Here is a 14,928-nt window from a genome sequence, read left to right as displayed (position 1 = left end):
GGTATGGATATCATCCCCGACATCCCCAACATCAGATCAGCTGATATCTAACATGTGATTCCTGCCTGAGGCCACACAATTATGTCATAGACCACGGGTGAACGGACTTTCAGAATCGCATAGTCTCTCCAATATAACACTTCTCTTTTGTGAATGTAGTTTTTAATATAAAAAAGAAGTAGAAAAACAGAAAACCCAGCAAAAAATCAGTCCGCCAGCATTCCTAAGATACAAATCATACGTTGCTTATTCCTGTCGTGTGATCTTCCTCCGGTCCCCGGAGAGCGCAAGCGGAGAGGCGGAGAAAACCCGGGGACCGGTCAACCTCGGCAGTGAAAACCGATGACTCGATTCACTCACACTTCCTCCTCGACAACTTCTCTCTGGATAGATCACTTTCTAGAAAACACAATTCCAAGGCCATTCGGCCAATATATCACCACCATGTGGAAGCCCTCGGAAAGGCTGATGGACACCATCAGACATTATGCCAGCTTCCCCGCAACCGGTGTCTCGCTGAGACAGATGGTCCAGTTTGGGGACCGTCCCTCAACAGGTATGAACTATGAACGGGTCTGCGCTATCTACAGTTACATAACTAACTCTCATCCAGGTACCCTATTCCGCGCCTCTCAATTCCTGTCTGAGGAGCTCCCGATCCGTCTCGCACATCGCGTGCAAGATCTGGGTGAGCTTCCAGATGGACTTAGCGAGATGCCCTCGATCAAAAAGGTCCAGGACTGGTATGCGCAATCATTCGAGGTAGGTGACTCACCAATTAATAATGATCCCGGATCCATATACTGACCCGATCAGGAAATCATTGCTCTTCCCCGCCCCACTCTGACTCAGGAAGTGAAAGCACGCCTGTTGCGACCCGGCCGGATGAACGGCCCGTCAAAAATCCTCTCTGAAACAACCCAAAACCCCAGCGTGCGTGAAGGACAGTACCGGTCATCCGTGACTGCATCCAACGGAAATGGTGTTGCTAGGTCACCCGCCGCCTCAGGCCGACGGTACTTCTTCCCCTCCGACGACCGCGGAAACTGGCCTCCGGAACTCAACGACTACAACCAACGATTCGCCAAGACCCTTCAACAGATCAAACGACGCCACGACGGGGTTGTGACCACCGTCGCGCAAGGTATCCTAGAATGGAAACGTGCGCGTCAGCGCATGCAGATCGACTCCACGATTCAGTCCTTCCTCGACCGGTTTTACATGTCAAGGATCGGTATACGAATGCTTATCGGCCAACACATCGCACTCACGGAACAAACGCATGTCAAACACCCCAATTATGTCGGAATAATTTGTACTAAGACCAACGTTCGCGACATCGCGCTCGAGGCCATTGAAAACGCCCGCTTCGTCTGCGAGGATTACTACGGTCTTTTCGAGTCGCCCAAGGTGCAGCTGGTCTGCAAGGAGGACTTGAACTTCATGTATGTTCCCGGACACCTATCGCACATGCTCTTTGAGACCCTCAAGAACTCGCTCCGGGCGGTCGTTGAAGCACATGGGGCCGATAAGGATGAATTCCCCGTGACCAAGGTAATAGTAGCCGAAGGCAAAGAGGACATTACGATCAAGATCTCCGATGAGGGCGGTGGTATCCCCCGGTCGTCGATCCCCCTCGTATGGACCTACATGTACACGACAGTGGAGCAAACGCCCAACCTGGACCCTGATTTCGACAAGAACGACTTCAAAGCACCCATGGCTGGATTTGGATATGGCCTACCAGTAAGCCGACTATACGCTCGGTACTTTGGCGGTGATTTGAAGTTGATCAGTATGGAGGGGTATGTTATTCTCTGCTTAAACTGTCCGATCCCTTGCTAATTGATCTCCAGCTACGGGACCGATGTCTACCTCCATCTCAACCGCCTCTCTTCAAGCTCAGAGCCTTTGCAATGACAATCACCTGTCATGAGAGACGGTCGGATCCGGATCACCACCTCGCACCGCCTGCAACCTTTTTACAATGACCCGGAATACGATCCCGTACCGTCTCGAGGACTGACACTGATGAATGCCCAGGCCCATTATTCTCGCATGCTCAACCGAGAAGTCTCGGAGCGTAAGCAGGTTGGAGACATCGAGAGTCTGTTCCACTCGGAGCAACGGAGGAGAGAGGAGAAAGAGATGTAAGCCTTGGCATCTACCCTGTCTTCTGATTGGTTACCCTTATATCTCATCTTCCTTTCCTCCGACTCGGATGGCATCTGTGACCAGCTCAGCTGTTCCATCAAGAATGCAAAGATGAGTTCGCAAGTCGGACTGCAGTGCTACCGCGTTGCCTGAGTCTTCGGGTAATATCCCAGAGATCGAAGGAGGAGAGAACACAAAAAGAACAGAGAAGCTACATATGTCTTCTCTTTTTGGATCCCCTCGATGATACCCCTTTTATCTTTATTTTTGTTCTCTTCTTCTTTCTCTGGGTTGGTGGCCCTGTCGTTGATCTGCTTCTCTGTATAGTAGTTTATTCTAATGTGTTTTAGCGAATATAACATTATATTATCATCTGTCATTAGTAGTCTGTAGTCTATGTAGCCTTGAAGACCAAGAAACATATATTCATAACTCATAGATTCTCCTCATCCCCACCCCCAGAAACCCTCGGCGAATTCGCACCGGAAAAAGACCCCACCGAAACAGACCGCGAACCACTCTTGCTCTTCTTACTCTTAGCATCCGTCTTTTTCGCATCCAAGGTCCTCAAATGCCCCGGCTTATGCCAGTTATGATCATCAATATCCCCAATAATCTCCCGGTACCGACCGCGAATAAGCGATCCCTCCCCGCCCTCCCCGTCAGGCGCGATGTAGAAGCGCGGGTTGTACAGTTCTTCTGCTTTGTCCGGGTCGTTGGGCGCGAGATATCTTGCTAGGAAGCGTCGGCGGGTTTGGGGGATTGTCTAGTAGTGCTAGTTTAATGTACTTGTACTTGTAATGGTGATAGTGGCTGGGATAGGACCGGACAGGACAGGACAGGGTGGTAAACGTACTTCTCGCGAGGAAAGCGCATACGTAATCAACAACTCATTGTCCATGAGGACGGCCAGCGCGGCGTGTTTCTCGTCGCGGAGATGCGGGCGTGTGCGAGCGTCTTTCTCGAAGGCGGTTTGAGACTCCGTGCCGCCTTGGCCGGCGCGATTGTATGATGCCGTGAGGGGGTTCGGGGCGCGGTCGCGGAATCCTCCTTTTCGCGGTGTTAGTTTGTATACTGGACTATGATTCACTTGGTTCGGGGAGATGGATAGAGATGAGATGGTGGAACTTGGAAGACATACCCGTGTCCGATCCAGATGTAGTTCCATTCACGTTCCAAGCATCATCGCTTGATCCAGGGCGGGACATTGGTATGCCGTCCACGTTTCTGAGTTCGAGACCTTCGCCGTTGTTGTGCATTGGTATGCCGTCGGCGCGGTTTAGGTCGTCGAGTTGCATGCCGCCATCGGAGTCTGATTCAGATTCTGTGTCTGAGATGAGATTTATGGGTCCGCCGGACATGGTGAAGATGTTGATATGGGATATAAGTCGGGGGCAAGTGATCGAGAGGGGGGGGGTTTAAGTTGATGTGTGGGGTGCAACCAATGACTGGTGAAAATAGGAGTAATAAAAGGCCTCTTCTGTGGAATGTGCTTCACATCTATGAATGGCAGATAATTTCATGTATATCCTATTGTATGACCCCGGATTTCTATAGCTAGTGTCAGTGGATGAGAAAGAGATATTGGCCGTAAGGGCAGAGACTGGTCACCTCCGGAAGAGGGGTTGGTTGACAGGAATCAATTCTACCTCAAGGATGAAGTTCAAAGATACATATTCACGGCACTGCAGATAGAAGGCAAGTTATAACGATTCAACGTGTTGAGATATCGTGCCCTCTTGGCGTGTCCGTACTGTGGCCAGATCCAGCAGGCGGTGAGCTTGTACAATGGGCGAAGTTGAACCCCCTAACTAGGCTTAGTAGATATCAAGTTTATCATTACGTCATACGGTTGGAGTTGAGGTGAGAGAAGACTAGATGAGCTCTACGAAGAAAGAGTGAGAATCAAATGGTTGATGATGAATGGCGAAAGTAATATAATGTGATGCCCAACCCCAATAACGCCAGCAAACAATGCCGCTAAAACGACTAACAGTTTAGGATAGAAAGAGACAACAAATGATAGAATCTAATTAGCCGGACAGTCGTGCATGTATGAATTTTTAGGCCAATTGTACCCAGCCTCGTCCCTAAAGTTCAATCATTAGTAAAATGCAAATGAGAAAAACCAGCGATAAACATACCAAGTCGTAAAGTTCGCATTATCATATGCCTTGCGATGTTTCTCAATATACTTAGTCGTCTCATACCCCGGCGGGTCACAGGTAACGCTCTCATCATCGGGGTCCTGATAGATCCGGACGTAGTCGAAGCGCAGGATGGCGGGCATAAAATCAATGATGCTCTTGTTCTGCGGCGCGAAGTTATCCGCCATACCCATGTTCATGATCAGCGACATGGGTTCGAGTGGGATCATGCGCTGCCCGACATTGCCGTTGGGTCCGATGGCGCGAGCGTCCAATGTCCAGGTTTTCTCGGCGCCGACGAACCAAGTCACCTCTCCTTCTGCGCCGGGTATGTACTCGAAGGAGTAGGTTTGGAATTCGGTGCCGTTGTACCAGCGGTGATTCAGGTTGGTTAGGCCGGACATGGCCTGTTGGTAGACACCGCCACGGTAGGAGTTAATTTGGGTGACGCGTGAGTCATAAACAGCGGCGAAGTCTGAGTTTTTTGGTTAATGGATGTCTTCCATAGGGAGAAGAGACAAAAAAAACTCACCATAGTCAGGCAGATACCACAGGTCAAATGGTGCGGTCTGCAAACTCTGCGATGCACTACCGACGAACGGACCGCTGTCACCATACAGCGGAGCAGTGCTGCCTTCAATCACATCAATTTCAGGAGCACTGCGTGCAACACCAGGAGTCGGGTGATCAGAGCCGGGACAGGCACATCCGGGCAACCGCATACCGGGCAGCCAGTTAATACCATCAAGTGAACTCTGGTTTGGGGTGATGCCTGCATCGCAGCCGTCATGGTAGCTGTACGGCCACATACCATCGGTGGTAGCAGCATAGCCAGGACGAGCCAAATTACCCATTGCCCAGAAGCCAGGCCAGAACCCTTGGATATGTCCATCGCCCGGGAGGGACATGCTGGCTTCGAGACGGCCTCCCTTGAAGCACAACTTGTTCCAGCTTTGTACCATACCGGATCGATACTCGAGATTGTGGTTTTTGAAGTGATCGAATCGAAGCTGAAGGGTGCCTTCTGCTGTGGTTACTGCGTCGGGATCATACCACTAGGCAATGTCAGCGATTGAGCGATGATTTGTGACATGGTTTATACTAACCTCTTTGTCCTGTGTCACTCCGTACCATAAATCCACTGCTTGGAAGAATGGGTCATCGTCCTCGAAGAACGTTCGACCGGGCATGTTGAACTCGTCGGAGAACTACAATGGAACGTCAGCCACTTCTCATTGTCGACCTATGAAATAACTCACCACTAGCTTCATCTCCTTTCCATTGGCGCTTTTCTTGGTGTATGCCTCTTTCGGTGTGTCTGGATCAATCAAGCTCTGGCGCAGGTTTCCCAACAATGGTCGCTCTCCAACATCCAAACACAACGTGTCTTCTGGGTGGCATATACCTTCATGGGGATGTTTCCCAAAGCCCGCCAACCAAGTTCTGCAATTACTGTTAGCCATGGAGAGACAGTCAGATAAGCCAGCAACTTCTTACATGAGCGGGTAGCCAATGAAAAGCACCAGAAGACCTATTGTGAAAACCGCCAGACCACCGACATTCAAAATACCCCGTCGATTCCAGATGTCACAATCACGATCCTTGTCCGCCGGGTCCGGGTTGTGCAAGTAGTCATCCTTCTCCACGTCCTCGGGGTACAACAACAATCCATCAGTGGGCATGATATTGAACTTCCCGGACACAGTCTGCGTGTTGACATCATAATCCTCACTACCAGCGTGCGAAGGCGCCCTCGAGTCCTGGAACGGATCAAAGTGGAAAGTGCTCTCGCGGCTCATGGAGCTGATACTCGAGCGAGCCGTAGACCACCGATCCGGAGACCGGTTGCGGTCAGTGTCAGTCAGACCATGTCCCTGTGTAGGCCTCAACTTCGGGGGCAGCAGGAATTCCGAGGACTCGGGGGCAGCTGATACGCCGTATGGTGATATCGCTTGAGGGCTCACCGGCATAGGCGCTTCGGCTCCCTGTGGTGTCAAGGGCCGGGGAAATGTCCGCGATGTGAGAGGCGCATAGCCTTCATTTGACTCGAGGAAAGGATCCTGCCGCCCGGAGTTGAGTCGGATGTGAGGCATCGCCTTCCCCTCTGAGGTATCAGAGCCGTGGTCCGACATTTGATCGATTTTCAAGTTTCCTGGGTAAGTCCGACACGACTCTCTGCTCTGTACTGGTGAGGCCTTGCTGTGCCTTCAATTCCGCCGCGGGAACAGCCCTTTTGTATCAGTCGTTGGTGGAATTTGCAGAGCAGATGGGTGTGATGTTCTGCTTCTTCTTTCTTCCGATTCGTCACGCAGCGATTCCCTAATTATTTCAACGGTAAAGACTGAAGACCAAAGCTGGTATATTGCACAGTCGAAGAGTGCAATATTTTAGCGAAAGAACGAACGCAGGTCGGATAGCATCGAATTTCCCTCGGCGACGATAAAAGAGACAGAGTCTGAACGGAGAAAGAAGGCCAAAAACACAGAAGAAAAGAAGAGCCTAGATGGCCCGAGGGGTCTTGTTTGGGCTCACGAGGAGACAGGAATGACAGAGGTCCAAGGGGGCAACCAGTGGTATGCCTATGCCTCTCTTTTCCCGAGCCTTTGGGATGGACCGTGGATGATAGTAGATACTATTCAAGACTCAGTTTGATAGCTCAAGACATCTTCGTTATATCATTGACTGTCTGCTTCGATTGATTGAAATAGGCTGATGGTCTGAAGCCCTATCCTAGCTCCCATGCCCTAGGTAGGGCTATTCTAGGGTGCGGCATTTCCGTTGCTCCCCAGGGCCCAAGGAATGGCCCGGCATGAATGCTAGCTGGAATTCGGGGATCACCACGGTCATGAACCTGGAGAGGTCCAAATACAGTAATAATGGCAGTTAAAGTTGCTCCGATAGATGCACGGGGTGTTGTTGAAGCAAAGGGCGAATCGGCGAGGAAGATGAGAGACATGGCCCGAGACCCCGGCTACCAGCGCGATATACAACATACAACTAGATAAATCTACATATGATTCCTTTAAACACAAACAGCGACGTACAAGACTAGTTACCAGTGTTGTTCCTTTCAACATTAATTGACCAATTCAACCTGTTTGCACAGCCATTGACACGCGTCCCCAAACCCCAACCCCGGGGCTTAAGAATGCGACAAATCCCGAACAAAAACCTGTCAGGGCCAACTTATACCAAGGGCAAAGTAGGATGAGGTCCCTGTTTATCCATTCCGCGCCAGTGCTTCTATATCGAAAAACAAGGCAGCACGAAATCCGTACCGATCTTTCTCATAGAATATCATATTTCGGTAGAATAGACAAATAGCAAAACCAATATTATGTCTTATACTGACCCCAAGACCTCTCATTATGGATATAGTCTGGACACCTACGACTCAACAGCCTTGGCGCGCAAACCGACAAGACGGCTCTCAGGCGCATGTAGTGCCAGAACCCAGTACTCGATCTTGGTACTAGTTTGTTCAACACGATAGACCTTCAGCTCAACGGCTGACTTATCTGCACCAGAATCCTTCTCGACAGCCGCGGCGCGGACAGCATCTAGAGCGGCAGAGTACTGATTTTTTGGGTCGAAGGAGGAGGGGGATAGAATGGAGATGGACTGGGACAGGTCGCTGTCTGGGGAGATCAGGGAGGAGAGCTGGTCTGCAGTGAGGGAGGGTGGTTAGCAGGGTGGTTGTAGATTTTGTCTCAGGTTTTCAAGGGAGTAAGTTCATGAAGGAGGATCAGGATCAGGAACATACCAGCACTAGGCCACGCTCCCTTGGCAGCGCCATCCCACTTCAATGCCACAGGCTCGAAGGGCTCGTCTGTATCTGAGATGTAGTATGCGTCGACGGACTGGAGCGCCTTTGGCACTGACAGGGAGCTGTGCACGGTCTCGGTTTTGACGGTGCCGGTCCCTTGCTGTGGGGCGCTGCCGCTCACATCTGCGTTCGCTTTGTCCAGGAAGGACATGTAGGCGTCGTCGGAGGACATGGCTTGTGTTGAGGTTGAGAAGGGGGACTTGGTGGGGGAAGAGCTGGTTTGTGGGTGCGGTCTTGAGGTTGCGGGGAAGAAGCGGGTTTGGTGCGCTGCGTTTGTGGGGTGGGTTCTTAGGCTGGTTTGGTTATATAGATGATGTAGAAGACGGTATTGGTGTTGTGGATGTTCTCTTTGGAAGGTTGATCGTAGAGTGTAGGATGAGATTGGCAAAGCCCGTTTTCTTGTCGGGGCTGGCAGGGAAAGGTGTGGGATGACGCAATGAAACTTGGACTGGCGCATTTTGTTCACCACCCGCTTGTCGGATTGGAGTATGGTATATTGGGAGGAGTAAAGAGAGTGAGGATAATTTTAGGGGATGTAATCAAGATAGATATATGGAAGGGAAAGAAAAGACCAGCTGAACATTTCGGCTGCGTACAACATTCCAACCAGATATATATCAAGCAACGGAAAATATCGATTTAAGAAATATATCATTGAAGGAGAATTCTCCATACACTGGAATGAATTTATAAATCTAGACAGTATACATCTACATGCAAATCGTGAAGGATATTCGCTTTTTTATTGAATATGAAACGTCGCACTACCGCCAACCATAGGCTTAAACATCTTAAACAGTCTCCACAAGGTCCTTCTTGAGGGTACCCATGAAGGCCTTCTTCTCCTCGAAGGTCTGGAAAGCACCGTGACCGAACTTGGAAGAGGTATCGATCCACTTGAGCTCGACCTTCTCGGTGGCCCGGCGGGAAGTCTGGGGGTACAGAGTCTTGCGCAGAGTCATAACACGCTTCTTGACACCGGGAACGGAGCCCTTGACCATGACGAAGTCGTTCTTGACCTCACCGTAGTGGACGAAACCACCCATACTAGAGAAATGTTAGAATTAAAAAACACACAGAAAATATCAGGGGGGAACATACGGGGTGATCTGCTTCTTGGAGATGTCGAACTCAGTGGAGGCGTTAGCCTCATCGGTACCCTTTCCAATGCGGAAGATCTTGTGGTTGCAAGAGGTACGGTGGTGGTAACCGTCCTGACCGGCACGGGCCACAGTCCACTGGACGTGGTTAGGGTGCCAAGCACCAATACAGGCGACCTTGCGCAGACCCTTGTGAGTCTTGCGGGGCAGCTTGGTGGTTCCCCAACGGGAAGTAACACCGGAGAAACCGTGACCCTTGGTGACGGCGATGACATCAATCACCTCGTCCTTCTCGAAGACGGAGTCGATGTCGATGGTCTTCTCGAAGAGGTTGCGGGCGAATTCGACCTTATCGGCGACGGAGCCACCGTTGACCTGGATCTCCATAAGGTGGGCCTTCTTCTGCTTGATAGGAGTCTGACGAATCTGAGTGTGGGCGAGCACACGGACGACAGTGCAGTACTTCTGGATGCGCTCAAGCTCGCGGGTGATGGAGGCACCGGAGCTCTCGGCGTGGGACTTGGCGTACTTGGTGAAGGCCTTCTTCTTGGACTTGTACCAGTTCTTGTAGAAGCGACGCTTGACCTCATCGCTGAGGTGCTCAGCCCAGACGGTGGTGAGAGAGCGGAGACCACGGGGAGTCTCGATGTAACCGACGACACCGACGGCAACGAGCTGAAAAAAAAAATATTAGGTTCCGGTCCCTTTTTTTTGTCTCCTTCACTTTCGCACACAACGGGGAAAACGTACAGGAGGGGTCTCGATGACGGTGACGGCCTCGACAATCTCCTTCTTGTGCATCTTGGCACCAGGACGGTCAAGGTCACGGACGACGGTGGTCATACCAGCCTTGTAGCCCATGGAGGCAGTAAGGTGGACGGGCTTCTTGGCGTCATCCTTGGGGAAGCTGTCGCAAAAAGTCTCAGCACACAAATCCACAAATCACAAATTCTTCCAGAGTACTGACCTCTTAACCTTACCACGGTGACGGGCAGCGCGCTTGCGCGGCAGGTAGGCGAGGGAGCCTGGAGATATAATCAGTATACTGTACACACACAGTGGCCGTATTTCGAAATTTCGATATCGAGGAAAAAGGTGATCACGAACCGTGACGAGGCGCTTCGAACTTCCGGTGACTCCTGAAAGACGAAAGCAGGTCAGCAATTGTATTCAATGGCGATTGTATAGGAATCTTCAATCGGGAGAGACTCACATCTTGACCCTGTTATCGTTAGTCGTCGAGGTGGTGGGAGGACGATCTGGAAATGTCGAAGTTGATTTTGCACGCTTGGTGTGTGGGCTAACCTAAGCGAGACTCTTGGCGGATCTGAGCCTGAGGCACCCCACAATAACCCAAATTATCTAATCCAGCCCTGGTCCAGTCACGTGCTGTCCAGTTTTTCCGGGCCCACGAGTTTTATGGGTCTTCCTGCTGCCAAGGCAAACGGCCAGCAAAATATGGTTTTAGGACATCCACAATGTGGGCTGGAATGAGATATGGACCTTACAGAGGGAAAAAAAGGAGACATTATGAATTTACTCTACCAAATTTCAGAGTATCAAACAAATGTTTTGCTTCAAGGGTGCCTAATGCACCATTAAAAATTCACAGTGAAAGGAGACTAAGAAATCATAAGAAGAGAACGAACAGACATGAGTATTCAGCGCACGCGCTTGAAACTACGCAGTCAGCGTAACTCGCACATTCGTACCGTACATCACACACTGAAAGATAGGAAGGGAGAAGCAAGGAATCGGCTTTGCCAGGATTAGCCAGACACTAGTCTGGTTGGGAGAGGAATCATTTTTATGCCGTAGGCTCGATCTTGGATGGAGTACTGGCACGGGCATTTCCAGCACCATTGGCGGGGTTGCCAGCAGTGCTGCCGTTGGGGCTGCCCTTAGAAGCAGCAGCCTTCTTCTCTTCCTCAACTTCATCATCGTAGTCTTCATCGACATCCATCTTACGCGCGGGGGGCTCGTGTGCAGGGGGAGCCTCAGGACGAGGAGCTTCTTCCTTGACCGGGGTGTTGGCGGAAGGAGGTCCAGTGGGGGGAGCGTTAGGTGCAGGTGCAGAGCTCTCGGCCATCGGGGGAAGACTGGGGCCAGCAGAAGGACGGGGAGGCATGTCTTGGATCGAAGGCAGAGTAGGAGGGTGGTGAGCAGCTTCTGAGGGGTGATAGTTCTCATTGGCACGACGGGCGTCCTCGCGGCGGGCCTCTGAGGAGCTTCGTCGTTGCATCTCACCAGGAGAAGGCAAACGAGCGGGTGGGCTCGGGCGGCGGTTATTCTGGTCATCCAGACGAGCCCGGCTCTCTTCATTTGCATGCTTCTTGACTGGGCCAGCATCAGCTTCCCATTCGCGGCCGCGCTTCATTGCAGATGCGGGGCGATCTTCGCGATCACGGGCGGCAGCCTCAGCAGCAGTGGCAGCCGAAGCAGGGGCCGGGGCACCAGAGGCGATGGAGTTACCACCTGGAACTTGTGGGGGGAGGGTAGGACCGGGGTGGAACTGTTGGAGGGGGTATCCTGAACCTGGCGAAGAGGGACGCTCCTCGCGAATAGGGCGAATCTCAGGAGCAGGACTGAAAGGGCGGTTCTGGTAAGGAGGGGGAGGAGCACCGCCATTGGGTCCAGGAGGTCCAGGGGGACCAGGAGGAGCGACGGGCAGGCCACTCGGCAGAGCACCACGCGGAGCACCAAAGGCATTGCTGCCACTAGGAGCGCGTTCGTGGCTTGGACCAGGCGCATTTCCAAGCTGGGGTAGAGTGTGAGGCGGCGGGTAGGAGTTGGGATCACCCATCTTTGGCGAGCGAGGCGCGCCACGGGGATCCGGGAACGACCGACCAGGCTCCTGTCGAGGGCTTTGAGCGGGAGCACCGGGGATCCGAGCGTCGCGCTGGTCAAGGCCGTTAGATGGGGGAGCTTGATTTTGAGACTGAAGCTCGTTGATCCCACGGTTCCAGTCAGGAATCTGTCTCGGGGGTGCAGGAGCTTGTGGAGGGGGACCGATGGGGGCTGGTGCACCCCACTGAGGAGCTGGAGGTGCACCAACGCCAGGTGCCTGATAAGCCTGAGGATGAACATCCTGCGGCTGAGGCGCGGGGGCAGAAGGTGGCTGTTGTCCAGCCGTGCCAGCAGACAACTGGCTTTGAAGAAGCTGCAGACGAGCCTTGATGTGAACGTTGCTCGGGTCAAGATCTGCGGCGCGTCCGTAGGCATCCAGAGCATCGGCAATCTGGTTGTTGCATGATTCGTACAAAGTGCCCAGGTCATACCAGACCTCTGAAATGTAAGGGTTCAGGCGGATCGCACGAGAGTAAGCATCGAGGGCATCGCGATATTGGTTGATCTGGTAGTAAAGAACACCAATCGAGCACCAGAAGGTAGGGTTGCGGCCGTCGCGATAGACCGCTTGCTGATAGGCTTCATACGCCTTGGGGTATTTCGCCATGGACATGTAGCAACGACCAAGGAGATACCAGCTTTGAGCGTCATTGTTATCTAGGGAAAGGATGAATTAGTTTCAAATGTATATAGTCCTGGGGATTGTGACTTACCAGCATTGACCGACTTTTCCAGGAACTGAATGGCCTTCTCCTGGCTTTGGAAAGCATTACTCTGCTGGTGATAGAGCCAACCAAGTTGCTGGAGAACCTTGGCGTGGTTTGGATCTCGCTCCAGGACGCGCTGGTACGCGGATTGGGCAGATTCAAACTGAGGATTGAATGAGTACAAGGTAATCAAGAGTGTAGGGAAGCATGACTTACGTCTTTCTGTTGCTCGTGGACATGGCCAATCTGGAACCAGATGTCTTCTTCGGTCAGAGGGCGTGGAGGATCGCTAACAATGTATTTGAAGCACTAGGATGAGTTAGTGACAGCTCTCGCTCATATGAAGAGATTTCACATACCTCCAAACTCTGATTAAACTTCTGCTGCTGCTTGTATATGATTCCCAGGCGGAAGTAGATCTCATTAGCCTTTTCGAAATCAGGTGCCATGCGCATCACTTGCGAGAAAGCCTCTTCCGCGTGATCCAGAGAGCCATAGCGATCATACAATATACCGATTCCATACCACAGCTTGGGTTCCTAATGAGAGAATTGAATCAGAGAAATATTCGAGGGAAAATGTTAAGGGAAAACGGCTTACTTTGGGGTCACGCAAGTGGTAAAGGGCTTGCTGGTAAGAGGTGTATGCCTCTTGTAAATTATCCATCATAAGATGGCAGTGGCCCAGGCTGCCCCAAGTCTCGCCATTGCTCGGATCCAACTTCAAAATATTTTGCAAGTACTCAATTGCTTTTGGAAACTGCTCCTTTGTCCGGAGAATGCATGAAATGGCATTCATCGCTGAGATAGACCACTGGTTGTGACGCAGAGCCTGCTCGTAGGCATTCATCGCACCCTCCAGATCGCCCATCAATTCGGTCAAGCTTCCTACAAACGAGGCTGTCAGGATTCGCCAAATTATAATGATCGGGAATATTTACCTATTTGAAGCCAGACTTGTTCATTGAGTGTGGCGATCTTTTGCGCGGTGGTGAGAGTAGGGACTCCCTTTTGACCTTGCACGGGAATTGCGGACATATGACCATTGGCCTGCGCCTGCGCTTGCGCATGAGCGAGATGCGCTGCGGCATGGTGAGGAGCCACGCCCGTGGTGGGCGATGGTTGAGTATGAGACATGGTTCCCGAGAATCGTGAATATGGTTTGAGTTGAACCGTGTCGCGACCGAACTCTCGGGGTAGGTTTGCGACACGATGATGCAATCCAAGTTCACACCACTATTAGACACCGATCAAGTGTGCTCGTGTGATATCGCACGCCAATCCGGAGGCGCAATTTCCGATCGACTAGGAACAAGGTAAAAAAAAAAAAACAACGGGTCGCGAAAGAAGTCACGGTCCCTCACGCGACACTATCAAGCCGTGAATGGCGGCAGTTTTCCAAAATCGACTAGACCTTGGCGCTGTCCCGACGATATATGAGTGGCGCGATACGGCAGTGACACAATCTCGGGGCAGCGGGTTAGGTCACAGCTATGTCGAGCTTGGTGCGCGAGGGTAGACGAGCAAAAATAAAGGATTGAAGAAAGAGGCGAAGATACAAGGCGATACAGTGGGGAAAGGGGAAGTCCGAATTGAAGATGATCCGAATGCCTAAGGGGGGAAGAGAGAGGGAAGAGTCGAGGGGCTGGCAGGAAAGGTGAAATTCGCCAAGAGACGCTAGTGGTTGGGTAGCTCCGACCGTCACGACGGATTATATAAGCCAAGCTGACACTCAGGAACGGCTTAGCGTTGTGGAGAAAGATCTGGAGGCGGTTATGCTGGTTTTCTTTTTTTCTTTTTTATTATTTTCTGGCCCGTTTTGGGTTTTTTGAATTTTCTTTTCTCCTTTTTTGGCTTTTTCTTTTTTTCTTTTTTCCTTTCTTGGTCAAAACCCACCCATGATCTCATGAGAGAATTAAGCATATAAGAAGAGTTATGGTTATTTATTCTATGGGCAGTTTCTAGAAGTATAGAAATGTACTCTAACTCATAGTCTCTCCCCTTTTAATGAATCCATAATGCCCAATCTCTCTCAAAACACAAACACACAAACCCCCGGCAAAAGGCGCCGAGTGGGGACTCCCCCCGTGGTTGCCTCTAAGGTGCGTTAGTGCGACTGTGCTCCGTGGTGCTATGTAGCCCACAGGG

The 14,928-nt window shown here is 51.4% G+C and overlaps 6 protein-coding genes across 6 annotated transcripts; 1 reads left to right on the top strand and 5 right to left on the bottom strand.

The window, feature by feature from the left end:
* Positions 1-444: 444 nt before the first annotated feature.
* On the top strand, positions 445-1,920 carry LCP9604111_9108 (PDK/BCKDK family protein kinase; the record flags this gene model as incomplete). The annotated part of the gene is made up of 4 exons (XM_039077326.1): positions 445-556; positions 614-762; positions 817-1,805; positions 1,857-1,920. 4 exons carry the CDS (start codon positions 445-447, stop codon positions 1,918-1,920), a joined length of 1,314 nt encoding a protein of 437 aa, XP_038924948.1.
* A 667-nt stretch (positions 1,921-2,587) lies between these two features.
* Positions 2,588-3,515, bottom strand: LCP9604111_9107 (uncharacterized protein; the record flags this gene model as incomplete). The annotated part of the gene is made up of 3 exons (XM_039077325.1): positions 2,588-2,920; positions 3,011-3,204; positions 3,296-3,515. The coding sequence occupies 3 exons, from the start codon at positions 3,513-3,515 to the stop codon at positions 2,588-2,590; spliced, it is 747 nt and encodes a 248-aa protein (XP_038924947.1).
* A 668-nt stretch (positions 3,516-4,183) lies between these two features.
* Positions 4,184-6,433, bottom strand: LCP9604111_9106 (SKN1/KRE6 family beta-glucan synthesis-associated protein; the record flags this gene model as incomplete). The annotated part of the gene is made up of 6 exons (XM_039077324.1): positions 4,184-4,244; positions 4,299-4,776; positions 4,834-5,356; positions 5,408-5,509; positions 5,561-5,744; positions 5,799-6,433. The coding sequence occupies 6 exons, from the start codon at positions 6,431-6,433 to the stop codon at positions 4,184-4,186; spliced, it is 1,983 nt and encodes a 660-aa protein (XP_038924946.1).
* Positions 6,434-7,688: 1,255 nt separating this feature from the next.
* On the bottom strand, positions 7,689-8,299 carry LCP9604111_9105 (uncharacterized protein; the record flags this gene model as incomplete). Its single annotated transcript, XM_039077323.1, has 2 exons — positions 7,689-7,966; positions 8,065-8,299. 2 exons carry the CDS (start codon positions 8,297-8,299, stop codon positions 7,689-7,691), a joined length of 513 nt encoding a protein of 170 aa, XP_038924945.1.
* A 619-nt stretch (positions 8,300-8,918) lies between these two features.
* rpL3 (60S ribosomal protein uL3) lies at positions 8,919-10,756 on the bottom strand (the record flags this gene model as incomplete). Its single annotated transcript, XM_039077322.1, has 7 exons — positions 8,919-9,174; positions 9,229-9,902; positions 9,978-10,134; positions 10,195-10,252; positions 10,335-10,366; positions 10,441-10,532; positions 10,736-10,756. 7 exons carry the CDS (start codon positions 10,754-10,756, stop codon positions 8,919-8,921), a joined length of 1,290 nt encoding a protein of 429 aa, XP_038924944.1.
* Positions 10,757-11,034: 278 nt separating this feature from the next.
* cyc8 (putative transcriptional corepressor Cyc8) lies at positions 11,035-13,917 on the bottom strand (the record flags this gene model as incomplete). Its single annotated transcript, XM_039077321.1, has 6 exons — positions 11,035-12,731; positions 12,788-12,944; positions 12,998-13,090; positions 13,141-13,320; positions 13,382-13,668; positions 13,722-13,917. 6 exons carry the CDS (start codon positions 13,915-13,917, stop codon positions 11,035-11,037), a joined length of 2,610 nt encoding a protein of 869 aa, XP_038924943.1.
* Positions 13,918-14,928: the final 1,011 nt, after the last annotated feature.

This window comes from Penicillium roqueforti, assembly GCF_015533775.1.
Source record: "Penicillium roqueforti strain LCP96 04111 chromosome Unknown scaffold_41, whole genome shotgun sequence".
NCBI lineage: Eukaryota > Fungi > Ascomycota > Eurotiomycetes > Eurotiales > Aspergillaceae > Penicillium > Penicillium roqueforti.
Note: the sequence above shows the minus strand (reverse complement) of the source record. Positions and strands in the feature narration are given on the sequence as shown.